Source organism: Rhincodon typus, chromosome 9 (genome assembly GCF_021869965.1).
Source record: "Rhincodon typus isolate 14 chromosome 9, sRhiTyp1.1, whole genome shotgun sequence".
Classification (NCBI taxonomy): domain Eukaryota; kingdom Metazoa; phylum Chordata; class Chondrichthyes; order Orectolobiformes; family Rhincodontidae; genus Rhincodon; species Rhincodon typus.
Genome location: NC_063340.1, coordinates 70,078,434 through 70,102,253, shown reverse-complemented (window position 1 = coordinate 70,102,253; position 23,820 = coordinate 70,078,434). Strand labels below are relative to the sequence as shown.

At 40.6% G+C, this 23,820-nt stretch overlaps 1 protein-coding gene across 1 annotated transcript in view; it reads left to right on the top strand.

Moving 5' to 3' along the window:
- LOC109938368 (ALK tyrosine kinase receptor-like) overlaps window positions 1-23,820 on the top strand; it is a 532,290-nt gene that overhangs the window by 482,450 nt on the left and 26,020 nt on the right. The window contains exon 21 of the mRNA XM_048601345.1: window positions 23,153-23,250. Coding sequence (XP_048457302.1) covers window positions 23,153-23,250 — 98 coding nt within the window. The remainder of the gene's footprint in view (window positions 1-23,152; window positions 23,251-23,820) is intronic.

Genomic DNA, 23,820 nt, shown 5'->3' with positions numbered 1-23,820 from the left:
TTTTGAGCACCAACTTGTCCAATTGTGGATGACATGCTGGTGTATGACAAATTACTGCTCATTCTATCTTCACTTCAAGAAGATGTTCTTGAGAAGCTGCAGCAAGGACAACTGTAGATCACTAAATACAGAGCTTGATCAGTGGTGGCCTGGGATCTTCAAGAACATTGAGGATCTCCTCACCAATTGTGGTATCTGTGCCATCCACAGAACAGAGCAACAAGAGCTATTGACACCAACTCACATTCCCTACCAGACCATGGGAACAGATAGACACAGATCTATTTGCTTTTGATGGAAAGTTTTAACTCATTGTCATCGATCATTTCTCCCAATGGATAGAGGTTAAGAAATTGTATACAACAATGACAAAATACAGTTAGTCAAGTTTTACATGATTTATTTGCAATGTACAATGTCCCTAATTTGGTTATTTTTGACAACAGGCCACTGTTCACTAACGACTGCTTCAGGCAATTTGCATTCGGATCTGGATTTGAAGATGTCACAAGCTCACTGAGATATCCACAATAGAATGGGGAAAGAAATGTGGGTCGCACAGTAAAGTTGCTATTGAAAGAAGAATTTCAGCTTCTACATGGCACTGCAACTTTTCAGATCCACCCCAGTCCAATCTAACACTATCAGATTTTAGATTGAGATTTAGATTTAGATTTTACTGTCATGCTTACTCAAATACAGGAGTAAAGTGAAAAGTGTTCAAAGTCATCATTCTTCAGTGCCATTAGTATACAAAAGACAGAGTTAAAAACAGAAGCAGAAATAAAAAAACAAACCAAGAGAAAAGGAAACACCCAGATCACTCCCCCACCTCTGCCATGAGTTCTTGCTGCCAGAGGAACAAAGCCACAAAGTCCATCCCTCAGTCTGTGAATACTCAGGTTCCCTGAGTCCACACACAACACCACAGTCACAATGCCACCGCCTCTGCTGTCAGGTACCAGGCCTAGCCACTGGGACCATACCACTGCAATTCTTCAGCGCCATCTTGCTTCCACCGATATCTGACACCACCGGGAAAGGGTAAAAAAACAGAAAAATGCAAAACTAAAAGAAAGAGAGAGAAAAGAAAAGAAAATGGAAACACAAACAGAAGTGGATGAGCCCAAGGCTCAGGACCAGGGTAGGAATGCTGCTACTCTTCTGCCGCCATCTTGTTAATACAGGAGTCACCTGTGGTCATGCACACTGTGTTTGCTCAGAGTTGCTGATGAGCAGGAATCTGAAGACTCAGCTCCCAATCCTGTATGATCATACTGGCATTCGGTATTAGACCTTTCAGACCCACATACAACAGTGGGAGGTTTTCACAAAGAAAATAGTAAAATAATATTCACCCCAATGAGTAGGCCAATAACTAGTGATCATAGATTCAAAATCAGTTGTTAAAAATCTGGAGGAGAATTTTGGATTGTTGTCAGGCAGGAATAGTCAGTGTAAAAAAAGTAGTAGAAACTGATTCCATTGTTAAGTTGAAAAGTGAGTTGGACATGTAATTGAGGATGAGGATATTTTAAGGTTACAGACAAAAGCAGGAGTGTGAGACTTTCTTTCAAAGAGTCAACACACACATTATGTGTCAAATGGCCTCCTTCTGAACTACAGGTTTCTGTGACTCTTTGAAAAAATTTCTTGCTGGATTATTCTTCTGACCTAATAAATCAGATAAATATTTTAATTCCATGAGTTACCATGCCCTCCCTGTCCTTTTGAGTTCATTGATTATACTGAATAAAAAAATACAATTTTTCAATCATCTGTCTTCAGAAGGTGAATTTGCAATGTTTAGTTCCAAAGTTTATCTATTAGTGAATAAGTATCATTTTAAATTAATTCACAATTCAAACCTATTTAAATAAGTAACTGATTTATAGTTATGAACTTACATTTCAAACATCTCAAATGTGATTCAGGGTTATGAAGGGAATTGACAAAATTGATCCCTAGAAATGGTCATTGTACTGAAAGGCCCTGAGGTAAGAGCTGTGAATAAAGCTATGAATTTTATTCTCTCTTCCTTTACTGCTACACATTTATGCCATCGCTGCCATTTGAAGATGGCCTGCCACGTCCAATAATGCTTGACCTGGAGGAATATTGATTTTGTAATGAGAAGAATATGGATTTTGTAGTGTAAATCCTGAAGATATCTTAATTGGATTAAATTTGTAGGTGTATTGAGCTCATGATGCAAATCCTTCAGTTATATTGGGGTAGATTTTGAATCTATGCAATTGTGTCAAACAGGTGATAGCAAGTCCACGTTCCAACTTATCCCACTTCAAGTTAACTATAATCTACCTGGTTACTGACCTTTTTATTTTAGTTTTGACTTTTTTTAAAATGTAGAATCCCTATAGTGTGGAAGCAAGCCATTCGGCCCATACTAACCCTCTGAAGAGCATCTCACCCTATCCCTATAACCTTGCATTTCCTACAGCTAACCCACATAGGCTGCACATCCCTGGATACTATGGGCAATTTAGGATGGTCAATCCACCTGACCTGTACGTCTATAGATTGTGGGAGGAAACCAGAGCACCCAGAGGAAACCCATGCAGACACGGGGAGAATGTGCAGACTCCCACTGGGAGTGTGGTTAGCACTGCTGCCTCACAGCACCAGAGACCTAGGTTCAATTCCACCCTTGGATGACCGTGTGGAGTTTGCACATTCTCCCTTGTCTGTGTCCTTTATCTTAGATGCAGACTGTAAGCCATTCTGCATCCCGCCCCCACCCCGTTCTCTGCCCTTTGTTTTGGTTGCCTTTATTCTGGCAGATGCTGCTCTTCATTGCTGTTTGGACAAATTCTGGAAAAGCTTGATGACATTTCCAGTTATGCCCTTCCTTCATTGGCACTGGATCATGGAGTTTGCCTCTATCACACCCCTCCTTTTGCCCTCCATCAGTTCCAACTCCAACCCCCCTAAAAAAGCCTTGTCAGGAACACAAAGATATGAAGACTACTTCTTTTCACAGAACAGCACAACAGCTTGCCTGTGAATGACAGCCATCTCTCAGCTGTCCTCCTTCAATGCTGCTTCTTGCCTCTGTCTGTGTCTCACTATTTCAGATCACTCCCCACTCCTACTGTGTTACACCCTCTTCTTCCCACTTGTGGTTCTGACTGTACTTTGAACCAACCCCCAGAATCCAAAGATGTGCAAGTTAGATGGATTGACCATGATAAATTGCCCCATAGTGTCCAGGTAGGTGGAGATTTGGTGTGTTAGCCATGGAAAATATAGGGTAGGGGGATGGGTCTGGGTGGGATGCTGTTCGGTGGATCAGTCTGGACTTGTTGGGCCAAATGGCCTGTTTCAACACAGTAGGGACTCTATGAATTTCATGACACCTGTTTCCATTGCACTTATCTGCAATAAATAGATTATAGATTCAAATGGGCGCACTTCCTTCTTGATTACTTCACACATTCAATCACATTTCCATTCACTAGAACAGCGGCCTTACTGTTGATGCTGTTCTTTACACTGGATACGAGAATGAGAATTTGGAAAACAGCCAAGTCAAAACAATTGCTGATGACTTAAGTGAGATCAAATTTCATCTGAAGATCAAAATAAGCTGTTCAACTTGTAAATCTAAAAGAATTGTTAAAAGCAGGCTGTGACATTATCACATGTACTAGGTACGGGTTAGAATTGATAATAAATCAAAAACAAAGTCTTTGAAATTCATAGCAGATCTTGAATATGAGCCATTTTGACTTGATGCATTAACTCTCTTTCTGTCTCCACAAATTCTTTCAAACGTGCTGAAGGTTTCCAATGTTTTCAGCTTTTACTTTAGATTTCCATCATTTGCAGTGTCTTACTAATAAATATAGAGTTAACACATCATGCTGCAGGAGCAGAGGATGAGGAATAAGTGTGCTTTAATACAAGGCCACAGAAGATCATCACAAGCTCAAGGAAGAAAGAGAACACTACTATTACAAAGAGAAGAAACAAGGTTATCAGTGCTAGCACCTGGAAATGCTTTATAAATTCTCAGCAGTGTGAACATGAAAAGCAGCACTGACACACTATTGAAATGATGGAAAAAGGCCCATCAACTGTAAATCCAACTGGTCATTTTTGAATTTGATCAGCATAGGGACTAAAGGAGCAGGTGTGAAACAGTTGGCCCATGCCAATCAATTTGCAGGCAATTTATTGAGCCAACCAATTAGCCTACACACTGTGAGCTTTGGCTGGGATCCCTAGAACATCTCAAAAGGATGATGCAAAGGAAGTAGAATATTGCAGTTGTGGAATTTGTGGATTGAACAATGCTACCACCATTTTTCTTTCATTACCTACGTCTAAGGGTTTCCTTGTTTACAATGGTAGAGGAACAACCACTATTGAGTCTGATCAAGAAGAGACTCTTGACTTTGCAAGATGTAAATTATTAAATGGTAGGAATCAGGTACAAATGCTCTTGTAAGATAAACATTGTTCGTACGACTATGAAGAGACCTGTGGATATAGGTCTTCACTCCACAACATCTTAAGTTGCCATCAAAATCATCAGATTGGATGGAACTTAATGCACTCTCCAACATATAACCCTTTCAGAATTATTATCTTTTACAGCAAAAGGTGTGTCTCAAACGATCAAATTGCTGATTTGAAAAGCATCAATGATGAAAAGTATGAGATATGACACGATGTGGTGTGCATCGATCTTGGGCAGGATTTCATTTTGTCAGAGAGGATAAGAATGGGTATTGGCTGTTGCTTAATCCCACCAACAGGAAATGAGCTTGCTTTGAGTTTGAGTGATTTTCGTAGGTGTGATAAGAGTCCACTCTGTATAATGGCCAATTAAACATAGCAAAGAGTTTGTTGTCGCCTTGTTAAGGATGAGACATCAACAACCTCTTTTCTAGGGGGTTGGTTCAAAGTACAGTCAGAACCACAAGTGGGAAGAAGAGGTTGTAACACAGTTGGGGTGGGGAGTGATCTGAAATAGTGAGACACAGACAGAGGCAAGAAGCAGCATTGAAGGAGGACAGCTGAGAGATGGCTCTCATTCACAGGCAAGCTGTTGTGCTGTTCCGTGAGAAGAAGTAGTCTTCATATCTTTGTGTTCCTGACAAGGCTTTTTTAGAGGGGTTGGAGTTGGAACTGATGGAGAGCAAAAGGAGGGGTGTGATAGAGGCAAACTCCATGTTCCAGTGCCAATGAAGGAAGGGCATAACTGGAAATGTCATCAAGCTTTTCCAGAATTTGTCCAAACAGCAATGAAGGGCAGCATCTGCCAGAATAAAGGCAACCAAAACAAAGGGCAGAGAACGGGGTGGGGGTGGGATGCAGAATGGCTTACAGTCTGCATCTAAAATAAGCTTCACAATGCACGCCAACCCTCACTTCCCATTCTCCAGAGAGTCACCAAAAGAGAAAGGCAGAAGAAAGCCTCAATGCAAGAACTTTCCCAGTGCTATATCGCTTATCATTTCACTATTAATAATGTCCATAGCAGCCAAATGACTGACATTACTGATGCATAGTGGCTCACAGCCACTCTTACAAGGTTTACCCCTTGTTAATGAGGATAAGGTGGAGGCATACTGCTCACTCTTGGAACAGTGTGGCCATGCTAGTTAGCCTTGGCATGGAGGTGCAAAGGCTAAGGGGCATCTCCAAAGGTTGTGTCACCAAAAGTGCTATGGAGGCAGCTTCTGTCCCAGGTTTGATTCCACAGATGCATCATCCTTCAGTGGAGCTAATGTGGAGAGGATGGTGATGCGGGAACCCCACCACCTCATCACCAATTGTGGCCTACTCAGTTCATTTGTGACTCTTGATTTTTGGACGGCGAGGAGGTGAAGCTGGCATTAACTCCAGGCTTCATTATATCATTTGCACTATTCACTGGTTATGTCTGCCATGCATCTTTTGCATTTCATTGTGCTGTGCCTGCATCCATTCCTCGTGATGGTCGTTCAAGCGATTGGCTGCTCACTCTAAGGCAGAGCTCCTGCTTTGAAAGCCCTGGGACATTGTGGAATATATGAGTTAAATTGACTCCTTCTTTCTCAATCTGAATCTGCGGAGCTTTGAGTGATTTTCACATATGGGCATAAATCTCACACTGTCTGTCCTGGTGGGGGTGCCTGTTTCATGACTCACAAGGCTTTGTATCCCTAGCCTGCTGAACAGAACTGCATCTCTCCACCTATGGGCAGGGGCTAGTCACAGCAGACTCAGCCTTCCCTGAATCCTCCAGCTCTGAAATATAGTGTACTTCCCCTTTTGCCACCATCTCTAACACTGTGCAAGGACCCATCGAGGTGTGAATGTCCACAGTGGTGGAGGATGTGCCAGTGAGATGCAATGGTGTGGGCTCTGAATCGCTTCCTCCTCTCAATCCTTGGCCACTTGTGATCTGAACTTTAACTCCTGTCCCTCTGCAATTAAACCTGTGGAGGACAAAGGAACAGATGACAGCAAGAGACTGGAACAGCCAACAAATGATTCTGCTGTTAAAATAATGAGATTGCAGCTCATTGATTGATAGTTCAATGGATAGAGTGTATTGTCATGTTTCCCTAATACCTGAGATGTTGTGATATTTCCATTCTGACTATTTTGACTTCATTTCCCCATCTCCAGCATTCCTATGGTTGACACTGGCCATATCAAGGGCCCTGTTAGTTTGCAATGCCCCATTCCATCTCTCACTCTTATGTGAATTGATCTTTCAAACTTCAGATATCATTTTTAAATATGACGTTCATTCAGCTTCACTTGCCAGTAACTATACTTTAAATCAAGGGAACTAAAGACTTGGCCAGCAAGATTTCTTCAGTGGTTGGCATGGGGTAATGAGATCTGTTCAAAGTTCTGTTGAATTCCTGTGGATTTATGCTGTCATGCCTCACTGGGGTTTTACACTGGAAATCAAGCCCCATTATTCCTGGAGTGATCACAAAACTTAAATGTTTTACCAAAGTCCCCTATTTTACTTATCCAACAGACTCAGGTTAACAAAAAAACATTGTATAACAAGAATTATTATTTATTACAAATTAGTAAATTTTGATCAGAAGTAAACAGTTACGAATTATCAACTGGTTAAAACCAGTCTAACCCTCTTCTAAAAATCCTTACACACATATGGACAGACACAGGAAAATGGAAAAGTATTGGTTTTAAAGGTGGAGGGAATAAAAAAGGGGAGCCACAGTTCAATAACACCAATCCACAGGGTTCGTTGAAATGATCATTTTGCTTGTCTGTTTCTTTCTGTTCTTGACTTTCTGTTCTTTAAGCTCTTTCCTCAAAATTGTTTTCACTTCTTTGCAGGAGGTACTGGTGATTAGCACACTAAGTGCAAAATCTCTTGGTTACTGGTTATAGGCCACACATCACAGCAACTAGTGGGCAAAATGACATGGTTTCTTCAGACTGCAGATATTTTTACAGGAGAGAGTGAGAGAGAGAAAGAAAGAGAGACCATCTCCCCTTCCAGAAGTCATGGAGTCATTGAGATGTACAGCATGGAAACAGACCCTTCAATCCAACTTGTCCATGCCAAGCAGATACCCTAGATAAATCTAGCCCCATTTGCCAGCATTTGGCTCGTATCCCTCTCAACCCTTCCTATCCATATACCCACCCAGATGCCTTTTGAATGTTGTAATTGTACCAGCCTCCACTACTTCCTCTGGCAGCTCATTCCATAAACCCAATACCCTCTATAAGGTCACCCCTCAGCCTTTGATGCTCCAGGAAAATATTCAGCCTCTCCCTACAGCTCAAATCCTCCAAACCTGGCAAGATCCTTGTAAATCTTTTCTGAACAGTTTCAAGTTTCACAACATCCTTCCTATCGCAGGGAGACCAGAATTGCATGCAGTATTCCATTAGTGACCTAACCAATGTCCTGTATAGCCCGCAACATGACTCCCAACTCCTACACTCAATTCACTGACTAATAAAAGTAAACATGCCAATTGCCTTCTTCACTGTCCTGTCTACCTGTGACTCCACTTTCAAGGAACTATGAACCTGCACTCTGAGATCTCTTTGTTCAGCAACATTCCCCAGGACCTTACCATTAAGTGTATAAGTCCTGCCCTGATTTACCTTTCCAAAAAGCAGCACCTCACATTTATCTAAATTAAACTCCATTTTCCACAAAGTCTGAAGGCTTTTCATTGTGTCTGTCACACACACCAACTGTTCAGCTACCCAAGAACCAATGAGTTTTGGTCAGGCTGATTACATTTGCCACCCCAACTGGTGACAATCCCACAAACCAATCACCTACTTGTTCCTGGCCAGATTTCACTTTGCATACGCACCCTGGACCTAAGCCTTCTCTGGTCATACCGCTCCTCACTGCTTGCAAAGCAATGGTGGTAAATACAACTTACAATTAATTTCAGTGAATTTTTTTTTTAGCAGTACAGCAATTTCTTGTAAAACTGTTTTTCCTGATTCAATCTTCAATCAAAAATAAATTTAAATAAAAAGATGCAGACTTTACGATACATACGGTCAGCTTAGCAGCTTATTTCATTGCTGCCATGCTGATAATCCAGTAGTGTAACTTCCTTGATTGTCTTTTCTAGATCTTCTACCTTGTTTTTCAGGTTGGACTTTAGGACAATTGGAATTTTTCTCAGCAGGTGCTGAGTTGGTTTCACACTGTCATTTATTTAGAGGTGATATTCAGTAAGAAGTCTCCAAAGCCTGTAAAAATGTCTTTAAAAATCTTCTAAGATTTGTTTATCAATGGCCATGGAAATGCTGCAAATCTTTGATGGAACATGGTGGGTTATAGCCCAGACTTTAGACTTGATTCAGCTGAGATGAGTGGTTTTTGATTAATGTTCATTCCCCGGAGCTCCAAATCATCATTCTTCCCATTGCATTGGGCTGTTAACCTCATTTAACCTCTTGGGATGAGCCTCATTTCAGCACTTAGCCTCAATCTTACCGTCAAGAGCTTAATTTTTGAGTTTCCACTTTGAACAACTTCAGACTCATGATAAAAATCGAAAGAACTGTGGATGCTGTAAATCAGAAACAAAAACAGAAATTGCTGGAAAAGCTCAGCAAGTCTGGCAGCATCTGTGGAGAGAAATCAGAGTTAATGTTTTGGGTCCGGTGACCCTTCCTCAGAACTGGGGAAGGGTCACTTGACCTGAAACGTTAACTTTGATTTCTCTCCACAGACACTGCCAGACCTTCAGGCTCTATGATGTTGCATTGAGGTCTATGTGACACTTCATATTCTCTCGATGCTGTCCCTTCTGCAGTCAGCATTTTAACAGGCACAAACTATTTATCACTTTTAGACCTGATGATGGCACCCATTTCATGTTGCTTTGTGACTCATGGTATTACCAGGTGACATCTCTCCAGCAGCCATCTTTGTAGGCCTGCTTTGCTTCTTTCTAGCTAACTACTTGTCTGAAAAATGATTTAGTCACTTGCAGTTAGAACACTGCTTTGACATGTGGGACATGTTTTCTTTTCTTTTGTGCGATCTTCTTCTCAAAATATACATCATGGCCTCTGGCCTTGATCTTTCTGTCGCCCTATCTGCAAATATTTCTTCTTTTCTTCCAAAATTTTGTTCACTCTTGGTCTGGAATGTCTCTCGACATAATATACACCTTCATCTGTTCTCCCATTAATAACTGATGATTGACAACTTCAGTGGTTCTGCTCATGTTGATAGCTTTCCTATAAGTGAATTTCCTGTCTCTCAACAGACATACTCTGACAGAGGGATGTCTTAAGCCTAACACCACCTTATTTCTGATTACATCAGATTTAACTTGTCTAAACCCATGGGATTTATCTAGAAGTGAGTTCTGTCACATTCCATTCAGTAGTCTCCCTTTCTCCTTGTGCGTTGATATTGAACGCATCATGTTCAAAGTAACATTAGTGGAGGATTTAAAGTGTGTCTCTAAAGCCTTCAAAATCTCCCCTGGGTTCAATGCTCTGCAGTTGAGGTATATGCTACATTACAGCTTGTGGCATTCTTCCCCCAACACTGATAGTAGGGTTGTTACTCATATTTGCTCAGACCTTTTGTTGAATTCTGTAACTATTTTGCAGTTTTTCCACTCAGTCTGGAGCAAATTCTAATTCTCTGTCTCATATCTCATTTCACTTACATAGCAGCAGGGAGTGGAAAATTCACAGCCATTCTGATTCATCCTGTAATCCAGTGTTGCAGCCTTTGGCTTTAATTTGTCTTTGCAGTTTTGTTTTACAGCAGCTGGCTCTCTTGCAACTTTGAAAATTCACTTGACTCCAGCTTCACACTTCTGGCATTATGTTTCAAGTAATGTGTTTAATGGCTATTACTTTTGAAACTAGTAGACTGCAGATATAGAGGCCACATGACACTGGCAGGGCAGTTAGTAAACCATGTACAAATGCACTTCTCCAAAAAGTGCCTCAACAATTGAAATATCAGGGAGAACTTCACTGGTGTGTTAACAAGTGCATTTTAAAACTAAGTTGTATTTGACTTTAACATCTCAAAAGAGGAATGAAGGGTAGCCAGGCAGAGAAATTTAGGGAAGGAGTTTCAGATCTTAGGACTGTGGCAACTGAAGTCGCAGGTGCTAATGGTAAAAGCATTAAATCAGGAATTTTCAAAAAGTTTGGAATTAGAGGATTCACCCATCACCCCTCAGTGTTCACTAGATGTGAGATACCATGTGGGGAGCCGAGTTTTGGATGATTTTATGTTTATAGACAGTAGAATATGCAAGATCAGAAGCGCATCAAAATATTAAAATTCAGAGATAAACATATTAATAAGGATTTCAGCAGCAAATAAGAAGATGACTTCAAACTCAGACAGTGTTCAACAATGTAATAAAGGTGGAAATGGACTGGATGTTTTTAGTGAAGGTGCAGATATATAGTAGGAGACTTATCTTGAGAAAAAATATGATATCAGGTTGTAAACAGTCTGATTCGGCCTTAGAAAGTTACCAAGGGGCGGAATAGAGTCAAGAGAACAAAACTTGCGGAGAGAACTTCTTATGGACCAGACTAAACACCCTTCAAAGATATCAAGGAAATAGCATAGATCCTAACATTTTCTTGTTTAGAGGCAAGTGTAAGGTGCTGTGTTCCAAATATATTTCGATTGGTTACACTACTCAGCTTTAAACAAAACACACTTTATTGTTACCGTAAGGTTAAAATACAAACAAGGGAAAGAAAAATTAGAATTACTTAACGTTATTGGAAAACTTAACAGAATAATGGATGGTTTAACTATTAAAGAGCAACGGTTCCAATATAGCAACATGCATAAACACACCCTTGGCAAAGGCAAATTCAGTAAAACAGATTGTCTCACATGCGGTTCTGGCAGCAGACAACTCCAGCTTTTAGCTGCAACAGAGAGACGAAAAGTGGCTTCCGCATCCTGCTTTGAGGACCCAGCAACTACTGAAAGCTAAACTAAACTAAAACCCTGGTTCTGTGGGAGCCTGACTCCACCCATTCATGCTGCTTCATTGTTCCAATTTTTAAAAAATCCCAAGGCCTCATAGACTGTTTACTTTATTGAACTGGTGAGACAGCTCAGCTCGAATGGCTCAAAACCTCTTCAAAAACCCAGTACAAAATACACTTCTCAAAGCCATAGTGTCATCACAAACAGAATATTAATAGTCAGTAGGAAGAAATTTCAGCTCATCTGATACTGAATATTAGACAAAACAGCCTGACAATTTAGATCTGATCGAGTGGAAAAGTGTGAGGTAATGCACCACAGGAGAACTAATAAAGCAAAGGATTACCAAAGAATGGCAGGACCTGGAAAGTACTGAAGATCAGAGGGTTCTTAGTGTGCATATCCACACATCCCTAATAGTAGACAGGCAGGAAGATAAGGTGTTTAAGAAGGCATTTGAAATATTTGCTTTGATTAGTTTTAGAATACAAAAGCAGGAAGATTACGCTTGGAAATGTACAAAATACCTGTTAAGCCACACTGGAGTATAGCATGCACTAATGGATCAACAGGTATAGGAATATGTGTTTGCACTAGAGAGGGTGCAGTGGAGATTACCAGGATGCTGTCTGGACTGGAAGGTCTGAGCTATGAGGGATGATTGGATGGATTTGGATTATTTTCCTTGGAGCAGCAAAGCTGAGAGGGAACCTGGTGTGAAGTGTATAAGATTATGAAGGGCATAAATAGGGCATATAGGAAGACACTTTTTCTATTAGTACAGTGATCAATAACCAGGAGGCATAGGTTTAAGGCAAGAGGCTTAAAGGAAAGTTGAAAAGAATTTGATTTCACCCAGAGGGTGGTAGTAGACTGGCAATTGCTGCCTGAAAGGATGGTTGAGTCAGAAATACTCATAATGTTTAAGCAGTTTTTAGATATTCACTTGCATTGCCATTGCCTCCAGGGGTATGGGCCAAGAGCCGGAAAATGGGATTAGTGTAGTCAGATGTTGACTGGCATGGACACAATGGACCAAATAACTTCTTCAGTGCTGTAAACATATGCCTGTGATTCAGTGAAGAGAAATAGTGCCAAGATCAAATTGCAGAACGAACCCTACCAAATTTAAGGATGGATGAGATAAATAAAGAGCACTGATAGGTTTGTGTAAGCTATGTGATTTATTCTAAACTTTATTTCTGGTATTTGATATTTCACTCACTCCATAAATTAACTAAATATTAGTCATGAAAACCCATCTGGTTTACTAATGTCTTCATAGAAGGAATCTGCCATCCTTACCTGGTCTGGCCTATATGTGACTCTAGACCCACAGCAACATGGTTGATTCTCAACTGCCCTCTGGGTAATTAGGGACTGTCAACTGGTAATTAAGGATGGACAATGGATGCTGGCCTAGCCAGTGATGCCTACATCCTATCAAAGAATAAAACAACCTAAATATGGGAAGCAGTTTGAAGATTTAAATGAACTGTCCATCCGATGCCATTTTTAATGTAACTTTGTGATAAATTGAAAGCAACCGGTGAGATTAAGTAACAGGTGATGTTACAAATCTTAGGTAACTAAGGTCTCTTAAGGCAATCAGCAATCAGGGCATCAGAGGAAATATCAGAAGTTTAAGGTCCTTTTAAGTGAGTTGTAGAAATCACTTTGCAGTATCAAACATACTCGACATTAGCAATATCAATACATTTTAGGAAGAGGATTCAAACACAGAAGAAACAGGGTGAAAAGGCTTAAGAGAAGCTTATATTAGGCAAAGACTCATAGATTGCCAGTCAGATCCATTCATAAAGCTGGCAGCACTTTGGCATCAAGAAAAATAAGAGAGCAGAGCAACTGTTAGGAACAGAAAACTCAAGGACATATCAGATGCTCAAATGAACCAGCACAAATGTCTGCCCATTTTTTTCCAACAGTATGAAACTGAAATTCTGATGGAAATCTGATTACTGAGTGGAGAGATAATCCAATGTTCACATGGTAGTCTGTAATCGCAATCAATGTAGGACTGAAAAAATGGGATGGAAGTCAAGCACCAGAACAAACGTCATCATGCAGATCACTGTTCACTAATGTAGTGGAGAAAAGAAGCCAAAAGAACACATCTGTACAGAAGCAGCTTATGAATATCGGTTGTCCAATGATGGTAGAAAGAATGTTGAAAACAATCAGCCTTAATTGTCACCCCTTGAACATGTTTTCCATCCTGCGAGCAAGGGTTCCATTGCCTGTCCCATGTGTTGAGCAAGTTTTCCTATACCATTGCAACTGACCAAGACTCAAACCCTCATCACCTCCACAAATAATTGGAGAACCCACACCTCACGCTCACACCCATACCACCCCAACGAAATAAAATAGGAAAGCATGAACCAAAAAACTTTGTGGAAGCTTAATTGCTAAAAAGTAAGTGAAGTAGCGAGCAAATATCTTAGTGAGAAATCCCAGGATGAGCTGTGGTAGGTTCACCACCTCAATGGAATTAACAGCAAAGTAGTAGCCCCCTAGCAAAAATCAATGCCAATTTCCACCCATCCCCCCCACCCTCAACAATCCACTCTGTGCACGACTTACCACTATCACCCAGTGAGTTGTAAGTCATGGACTGCACAGACCAAATCAAAACTGCCCCCACCTCATTGAGCATAAAAGCCTGCATTTACCCCTTGCCCAAACCCATCGATACCTCCACTCAATCGCCTGCTGACCTAATTCTGATTAAATACTGCATTCTTACTCATGTTTAGCTATTAATCACTTTCCACTCTAACCTCCAATGGCCTACAGTTCCACTTTACAGATTATCCTCCACAACCTTCTTGATGACACATGACCTATCACACTTGAATTCCCCTTGCTTGGTACTCCTTTCTCACCTGGTGTTGGGAATCTGTACCTCTACATCCTCTTCCACCCAGGGACATCTGCATTGCAATGTCAACCCTCTGCTCCATACGCTGCCACCAGCACCTTTACTGCAACAACAATTTCCCAGGCAGCAATGGAATCTATTGAGTAGGATTCCGTTCTGCATCTCCTTAGCCTCTCCATCCCATTTTCCAATCTTTCCCTGTTTCCATTCTTCCAATCATCACTTTATTTTCTGAAACCATCATTTCCCTTTCTGCAACTTTAGTTTGCTCTTTTCCCTTCTTTCCTTCCTATACACATCTACTCCCTGCTACCTTTCCTTTCTATCTTTGTCAGTTGACCCCCAATCCTACAAGAAATAAGTGCCCATTGTGTTGTGGGTAGCATATTGGCATGAATAGAGAATTGGCTCATGGGCAGGAAACAGCAACTGGAGACAAGTAATTCTTGTTCAGTTTGGCAACCTGTAACTAGTGGGGATCAGTGCTGGGGCCACAACTGTTTAAAATGTATGAATGGCTTTAAGGATGAAAACAAATGTACTGTAGCCAAATTTATAGATGACACAAAATAGGTGGAAAGACAATTTGCAAGAGGGATGCAAACAGTTTACAGGGAGCTATTGATAGGTTAAATAAGTGGGCAAGAAGTTGGCAAATGGAGTTAATGTGGGAACATGTGAAGTTGTTCACTTTGCAAAGGAGAAAAAAAAGAAAATTATTAAATGGAGAAAAACTGCAAAAAGCTGCAATACAAAGGGACTAAAGACAGTAAGAAATAGCAACAAGAGTGGGCTGTTTGGTCTCTTGAGTCTGCTCCATCATTCATTAGGATCATGCTAATCTGACATTCCTCATGTTCACTTTCCTGTCCTTTCTCCATAACCTTGATTCCCCTAGGGAGCTTGGGAGACTTGTGCATGAAACACAGAAAGCTAGCACACAGGTGCAGTAGGAATCAGGAAGGTGGATTGAATGTCAGCCCTTATTGCAAGGGGCTTGGAGTATAAGAGTTAGGAAGTCTTACTGCAATTGAACAAAGTGCTAATGAGACCACATCTGGAGTACTGTGAGCAGTTTTGATTCCTTTATTTAAGAAAATATATTATTTCCTTGGAGGCAGACCAAACAAGGTTCACTAAATGATCACCAGTATGCAGGGATTGTTTCATGAGCAATGGTTAAACAAGTTGAGACTCTACTCATGAGAGTTTGAAGAAGGATGTTTCCCCCAATGGAAGAGTCTAGGACCAGAGGGCATAGTCTCCGAATAAAGGGGTGCTAATTTGAGACTGAAATGAGGAGGAATTTCTTCTCTCAGAGGATTGTGAGTCTTTGGAATTCCTTGCCACAGAGAGCCAAGGGGCAGGGTCCTTAGCTACCTTCAAGGCTGAAATAGATTCTTGATCAGTGGATGAATCAAAAGTAATGGGGAAAAGGCAAGAAAGTGGCTGTGAGGAATGTCAGCTCAAATCCTATTGAATGGAGGAGCAGGCTTGAGGGGCCAAACTGCCTACGCCTGTTCCTTTTCTTATTGTCTTATGGTCTAGCTTCCATTTGTCTCCCTGTTTGCACCTTCAACTGAGGTCAACCAATGATACTTAAAACTGTATATGGGCCAATATTCTAATTACACTACTTTGTTGTCAGATGGCCAGCTATGAAGGGAAAATAGAAGCCCAAGGGACACTGTAAGAGGCACATGCAATTGGAAATGGGGGTAACAATAGAGAACTGGAATGAACACTAGACTTGTCACAGTTACAAAAATCTTTTGATCACTGGTTACCTTAGAAGCTGGCAGCATTCCTCCTGAATTGAGAAAATGTAAAGCTTTTAATGTGTACTCAGCTATGGTGTCTGGATCTGCAGAGGATGATGAGATTTACCACTGTATTAAAAGTTTCTTAAGGATTTTGAATAATAATTGGAATCTTCAATGCTTACTTATAACTTCAGATAACGAATTGTATCAGAAAGATGGGGTTCTATCAAATCTTGAAATCAATGTATATTTTTATAAATCTATCTACTGCATGCTATTTATGAGTATCCAGCTTGAAAAACTTTTGACTGTTTTGAATATTCCTGTACAATTTTGAGGAATTTCCAATACATATGAATTCTAGGTAAGTAGAAGAACATTGATAGTGCACTTTTTGTATGACTGTTTCACAACATGCTATTTTAAGATGCCAGTTTAAATTTCATAGCAAATAGAACAGAATTTTATGCCCCCTCCTGTGGTGAGTTTGGTTGCAACTGGAGTTTTTAACCAGGCAGTGGTTAGTGGATGGGTACCCACCGCTCTACCACTTTCACCCAAATTAAGTCATGGCAGGTAGGCACATGGACAGTCTTTCCATTCTGCTGCCAATCCAAGCCCTCAAGTTATCAATGAAATCCCACTTAAGGGCTCTGTCCTGCCACTGCTGGTATTAACCCAGCCACTGGAGGGTAGGGCTGGGAGGGGGCACGCTGTGCAGGGATCATGACAGGCGATCCCTGCTGTGTTTGCCCATGGGCTCTCGGGGTGAGGAGTGGGAGGGGTCGGTCCTTGACCCAAAGGTAGTCAGTGCCTGCATGAGGGAGCCAACATGAGGAACGGTGGAGTGGGGGTTGAGATGGGCTGGATGCTGCAGAGTAGAAACGGTGCCAGCATCTAATTGGCCAGTGGTTCTCAATGGACGGGACTTTAGCACCTTGATCCTGGAAGAAGACCAAGTGCTGGTCTGTTAACTACCTGAGTGGCTCAAGATACAGTTGACCTTCTGGAAAAGAAGCAACATTGCGACTTCATTGGCTCTGCAGGCAGTGACCAAGACCCCCATCACATCCATAAGACTCTCCCCATTGAACCATTCATAGAATACAAGACAGCAACTTAACCCATCAAGTGTATGTTGGCCCTCCATAGAGCAATCCAATCAATTCTATTCTACGGCTCTATTCCCTGCAAGTTTAAATCCATCAAGGACCTATCCAATATTCTTTTGCAGAATGTGATTGTTTCCACTTCCTCCAACCTCATAGTCAGCAAGCTCCTGATCAGTACCATTAACTGTGCAAAAGTCTTCCTCTTCCTATCAACCCCCTCAATCTTGTCCAAAACTTTAAATCTGTGTTCTTGTTCTTGCAGCTAACTGCGTCCAACTTTTAAAATTTTGTGAGAAGAATATGTGACAATTGAACAAGCAACTCAATTCAAAATGCTGGAATCATTACCAAACCTTGTTATGCTCTATGGGATACCAGACGGACTTCTATCAAAGTGAGATTGGAAACATCAAGCTCCATTGTTCATGGGCCCATTAGGTGGCACTGACAAGAGAAATGGCTGCTATTAAAAACACCAAATTAAGCATGAAAAAAGACATTGAATCCTCTTTGTTATTTTCAAAGGTTTATACTGTGGCACTTTGAGTCCCATTTCCTCAGGGAACATTGAGCTAAATTGGATAAATTTCAGTGTACCATATATCATGTTGAAATGCACTTTGCTTTACTGAAGAAAGTAGCATTTACGGAAACGATTCTAAGAAAACTGAAGTTTAAAACAGTTGGAACAGTGAATAGGACAGTGTGACTGTAACTGACCTATTGACTTCCCAAGGAGTAGAGCAGCCATCTATATCAGAGTTTTGGAATTTCATGTTTCTGGAACTAGGCAAGCACTCTCACAAACAGTAAAAGTTGCATAAATTGACTTTATGTCAGCTGTGTCACAAGTACATGTGCAATGCCCTCAAATTCCGTTTCAGCAATGTTACCTTTGTTATCCTCTAAGGATCCAACCTTGGCCACCCCATATTTCTATGCTGCCCTTCAACTATACCTTCCTGTAGGATAATATCAGGCTCCACATGTACGCTGACAGTACAATGTTTTACCTTATCATCACATCTCCCGACCCTCCTGAATCTCAGACTTCTCACAGTGCTCTTACTGCAATTTACTGGTGACTACAAATCATTGGCTGTTAGACACTTTGAAGTGTCTGGTGTTTGCAAAAGGGGCAATACAAAATATGTGGCCTGACGTTTTTCTGTCCCTTTCACTTCCTCCAGTCCTCTATATTGCTCCAATGCTGGCCTCTTGCATAATGTTAGTCAGACCACTCTTGTTGACCATGCCTCAGTTGCCTTGGCCCTGTGCTCTGGAATTCTCTTCTCGGCTTTTCTTGATCTCTTCCTTCCTTTGAGATGCTCCTTAAAACACTTTTTTTTGTTTTTTGGTCATCTATCCTGATATCTCCTTTTATGGTTCAATGTCAATTTTGCTTGAAACACTTTGTAAAGCGCTTTTGGATGTTTTAGTGCATAAAATGTTGGTCTCTGAGCCATAAGATGGAATTTATTGTAGGCAACATGAGTTTTGCTTGTTGATTGGAGAGCCTGGTGTTACTTCTTTTTGGAAAGACACAGGGCATTTGGCACCAATTAAGCAGTCAACTGGGCAGTGGAAGTCCTTCCCCATGAACAAGGAACCTGAGGGCAGAGATTCTGTTCACTGAGAGGCTGGTTCCCCTTCATTACTTGGTAGTTCCATCGGGTGGCAGTGAGACTGCTACCAGTATTACACACAGCTAAGGATCCCTGATCGACTCTGATGCAGGTTAATTATAGGGAAAGGGGTATCTTGGGGTCATGGTGTCAGCAATAAGGCAAGTGGGGTAACTCCGAGTGGTCTGCCCCTTCCTGATGCCAGGCCCCTCAATCAGGAACTGAGTGCGTTGAATGAGGGACCTCCTGGGAACCTAACAACCAACTGCGCATTAAGTCTCTTGCTTGTTTCTGGGTGAACGCCAACAATAATGGAATGGATCTCTCAAGTGAGCGTTAACTGCAGCAGGACAGCAAAGCTGTTCATAAGCCTTCCTGCTGCAAAGCTAATCGTGGAAGAGGTGTGGCATTGGTGAGATCTCCTCTTGCCACCCTTCTGCCAATTAAGTAGCTCCCTTGCTACCAAGCTCAGTGGGGGGAGGGCAGTAAATTCTGCCAGAGTTACAGGTTGAAAAACACGGATATAATAGAGGCACAGAGATCTAAGGAGGAGGATTTTTGTGCTTCTTTTATCTTCTATTACAACTTAATGCATCGGGAGGTGATGTCCTTCCCAAGCAGGCCTTTTAATTTTCACAAGCATACATTTCAAAACGTCTAATTCTGCAGTGACACACTTGATAACAACTTCTTTTTCATCAGTTTCTTTCACATGTCATTTAAGAATCACAATCCTTGGAAAAATGTACAGTAATCAGCCATCTTGTGAAAATGCTGAATATTTAAAAAGTTTAGGCAAAATGTCATGAAAATATTCAATGATACTATTGAGAAAGAATAAGTTGTGGATATCAATTTGGTATATGAAGATTGGAGAACTCATTATAAATTAATGCAGCAGTCAGTAATGTCAAAACAATTCTAAGGTAGTACTGAGGTTCTTTCTATCTATTCCAACTTGGAAAAGCTGTGTCATAAAAGTGACCTCACATAAGGCAGGTTGAACTGAGAATATGAATGCTCTTTAAAAAACGTAAACATTCAGTCCCTGTTCTGCATTGATTTTGTTGATCATGACTGGGGCACTGACAAAAGGCAGGTAGTTGGTTTCAAAATCCCTTGACCTAAGAACATTTCCACTCTTCATTGCTGTATTATGATTCAAGCTGACATATTACCCAATTAATGAAAGAGGACAAAGCTGATATGAGGAACAACAAGTTAATATGCCCAATATCAATACCTGATAAACTAATGCAGTCCATCATGAGGATTGAATTTGAGGTGTATTTGCTTGTCAGGCAATAATCTAATAACTTAAAATGCTGGGACACAGTAGGCTGTGGACTAAGTACTGGTGGGTGGGAATGGTATAGCTTGGTTATTACTAACTGGCATAGATATGGTGGGCCAAAGGGCCTGTTTCTATGTTGTATGGCTCTATGTCTCTAAACTACAAACCATTCTGACTTTAGAAGGAGAAGATCCTACTTGGTCAATTTTCTTGACATTTTTCTAGAAATATCGTACCAAGGAGGGTAGAGAAACTTATGACAGAATTTCCTGTGGACTTTGAGGCCCTCAGCCTCCTAACCAAATGGGGGTCTGGAGCCTGCATTTGTTGAGAGCTAAACCAGAGGTGGTTAATTTGCTGGAGAGTGCCTTCTAATTGTTTCCACCCTGGCCACTCAGTGGACTGGCCCCGAATGCTCCTGGCACAACACAGGTCTGGCAGCTGTACAGTGGCCAGCAACATCAGCGGGTCACATGGGCACTGCTGAGACAGTTTCAGTCTGGAAGTAAAAAATTCAAAGTTGTAAAGCAGGCAGATCCCTTAAGCTGGAGAGGAAGGCCTCCTCTCTGTCCTCTTCAAAATTCAGAAAATAACTGTTCGAGAAAGCTGTATAATAATGTCATTAAAGGTTACAATGGTGAAAATTCATGGCTGATCTGCTTATCTTTGTAAATCGGCTGATGAAAACTCAGAAAAATGGCATTTTTACATTTTGCAGTATTTAGAGACTCTTTTACTGAAGTCACAATAAAAGAGCAGGAGAATTTTGATGGTAATGCATCTCCAATATTTTCTTCTCGGAGTAATGTGAAGTAAATATGCAAACAATTGACTGTGAAGCACCTGGAATGTCCTGAGGACATGTGAATGCAAATTCTTTTCATTTTATCGGAAGAAATCGAAAGAAATTAGGAAGAGCTAATCGATCTTATTCTTGTATTTAGCAGACCACAGAATTTTGCTTTGATGCTCAAAACTATTAACTGAATTCAGGCAAAGTAAAATGTTCTTGCTAAGATTTTCTTAAAGCCTTGATAAAGGCTAATCTGGTTGAGATTTGTATGGATAAGAAAATAAGTTAGCAGATCTGAGGAAAAAGAGATTAGTTCCTCAGATATCAACTCTTTGGTTTACATTTGCAGCTGCAAGTGTGGTTTAATTCTGAATGGCTGATGATGGGTTTTAGACAGGCTCAAATTGAAATATGCTGTTTGCATTCAATTTTCTGAAATTAGATTTGGACAGCTGCAGCATGCATGTGAGAAATGGATTGAAAAGTTGCATACAAGTGATATTTAGTGAGAAGGAATAGTAGCACAGCAAAAAATTCCATAAGCCTTTGAAAAACCTCAGAATACGCATGTACATGTCTAAAGGCAAGAGGGCAGCCAAGTATCTGATTACTTTTTTAATGGTTAGTAAAATGATGACAGTATTGCATAAGGTGCTACAGTAAGTAGCATCTCTGTGCTACACCGTTGCACCATCTCGAATTGTAACATATCTGAAGAAAGAAGGTGTTAGATTTCTAACCTCTGACTCTGCCTTGTTGTACATCCCTCCCTCCTTAACACAGAGATCACTGTGCCATCAATACCAAGATTCCTCAGTTTCCAATTGCCTCCCAAAACACCTCTATTTCTCCACTTCTCACTATTCCATTAAGACAGCATACAAAATAAACTTTTTTGGTGAAGCCTTCAAGCATCCTTCCTTTTAACTCCTATCATGGCTTTGCAACTTGTTTCTGATTACACCACTTTGTATTTCTTTGAGGCATTTTTGAACATTAAAGAGCCTTTATAAATTCAGGACCAAGATGGTACTAATGATGTGCAGTCCCTATGCTGTTTCCTTTCAGCAAATGACACAATCCTATATTTGGCTCTCTAATGATCTAGACCATCTTATAATCATTGCCAGCTTGGTGTGCCAGGCCATATGGGTAATGATCGATGGCATCCTGTCAGGTGCAGTCACTGGTTGGTGATCACTCTAGCGTACCTTCTTTCATCAAGTAACTTTAATGTGTTTTGGTTGTTTTCTGTAGAGCATCAAGAATTCACATCTGTTAGTCATGACAGCTGGTCAGCTAGTCATGCTTCCTTTGGGAAGACGAGACACACTATTTACTCATGCACTGTTAAGATAAGTTTGCAGATGTGTACAGACAATTCTTTGCACAGTCTGGCACTCATTGTTGATTCTCCTTTTCCAAGTATCCTGGAGAGGAAGATTGCCATTGGAGAAGCCCTTGTTGTCAGTCATGGTCTTGGCAGAAGAGGCGGTATATGTAATTTATCAATTGGTACAAAGGCTCTTGAGAACCCAAAGATCAGCAAGAAAAATTTAAATTGTCAAAACTTACTGCCTTCTTATTATAACTTTTCATCTACTCACAACTGCCTCAGAACCATTCTATCCAAGAGGGGACATTTGGCGTCTAGCATTCTGAAAGCTAGAACATTGAGAAATAGCCAGCAATTAATATTTGAATGAAGCAACTGTTTGACAAGAAAAGCATTTCCAAAGCTGTTAGTTGTCAACCCCAGGGAACTGTAGCCCAGTTTACAGTGAGGGAGCTCTATTTTTCTCCACCCCAGTATTGGATTATTGCAATCAGAATAGCATAAGCAAAGCATCTAGCACCCTCTACAACTCAACACTATAAATTTATTTATTGAATATATTGGGTCCAAAAATCTCAGCCCGTCTGGCACAGTCCAATCAGAAGGACTAGAAATGAGTATACTCCCTGGATATTACGATTTTTGACCTTATTAGCATTCTGTAGGTTTTGTGAGGATAAGCAATTCCTTACAAGGCTAACTACATAAAGGATGGTTGTGCTGTTGTCAGGGAAATAAGTGTAAATTATTTGATCCACTGTTTTTAGGTAAGCAGCTCATCAGCAGTAGAATTCTTGATGTTCATTTTTCTTCAATACGACTGTTCATTAATGTTTTGTGATATTTTTATATTTCAGGGACAACCATCAACTCTCAACATGTTGGACTTACTGAATGTGGCTCGTGACATTGCTCGGGGTTGTCAGTATCTGGAGGAGAATCACTTTATCCATCGGTAAGTGGTCACAAACTGGCGTGTTTGGAGAATATCAAATGGTACCCAACCTTTTTAATTATCTTGATTGCAGATCTTGCTTTGTTTCAGAAAAACAAGGCATGGTGTTGTTTAAATTTACTGGTACTAGTGCTTTATGCTGGTCAAACAACAATACATAGCAATACAGAAATTAATTGGATTTTGTACACTGCACATTCACCTCCGTGATAAAATCAGTCAAGGATAGTTCAGATGAAAATCTCTTTAATGGATGTGATTGTGCTATTTCATATTATTGCGGATGCATGTTTATTTTTACAGTGATTTGGTTATTGCTAAAACAGGTTGTAACAAACAATGATTACTGATAAGTTAGCTTTAGCAGATTAGAAGTGACCTCAATCTGATGAATAAATTGTTTTAGAAAATCGGCTAATTTTCTGATAACATTTGCCAATTTCCAAAACCATGCAGGATTGTTATTAATTGTAACATCAGCAATTCATGAAAGCCTGGAGGTTCATGGTACAGATAAACTAAAATCAGGTCTGCTATTAGTGACCTAAATCAAATCAGATAGCAACAAGC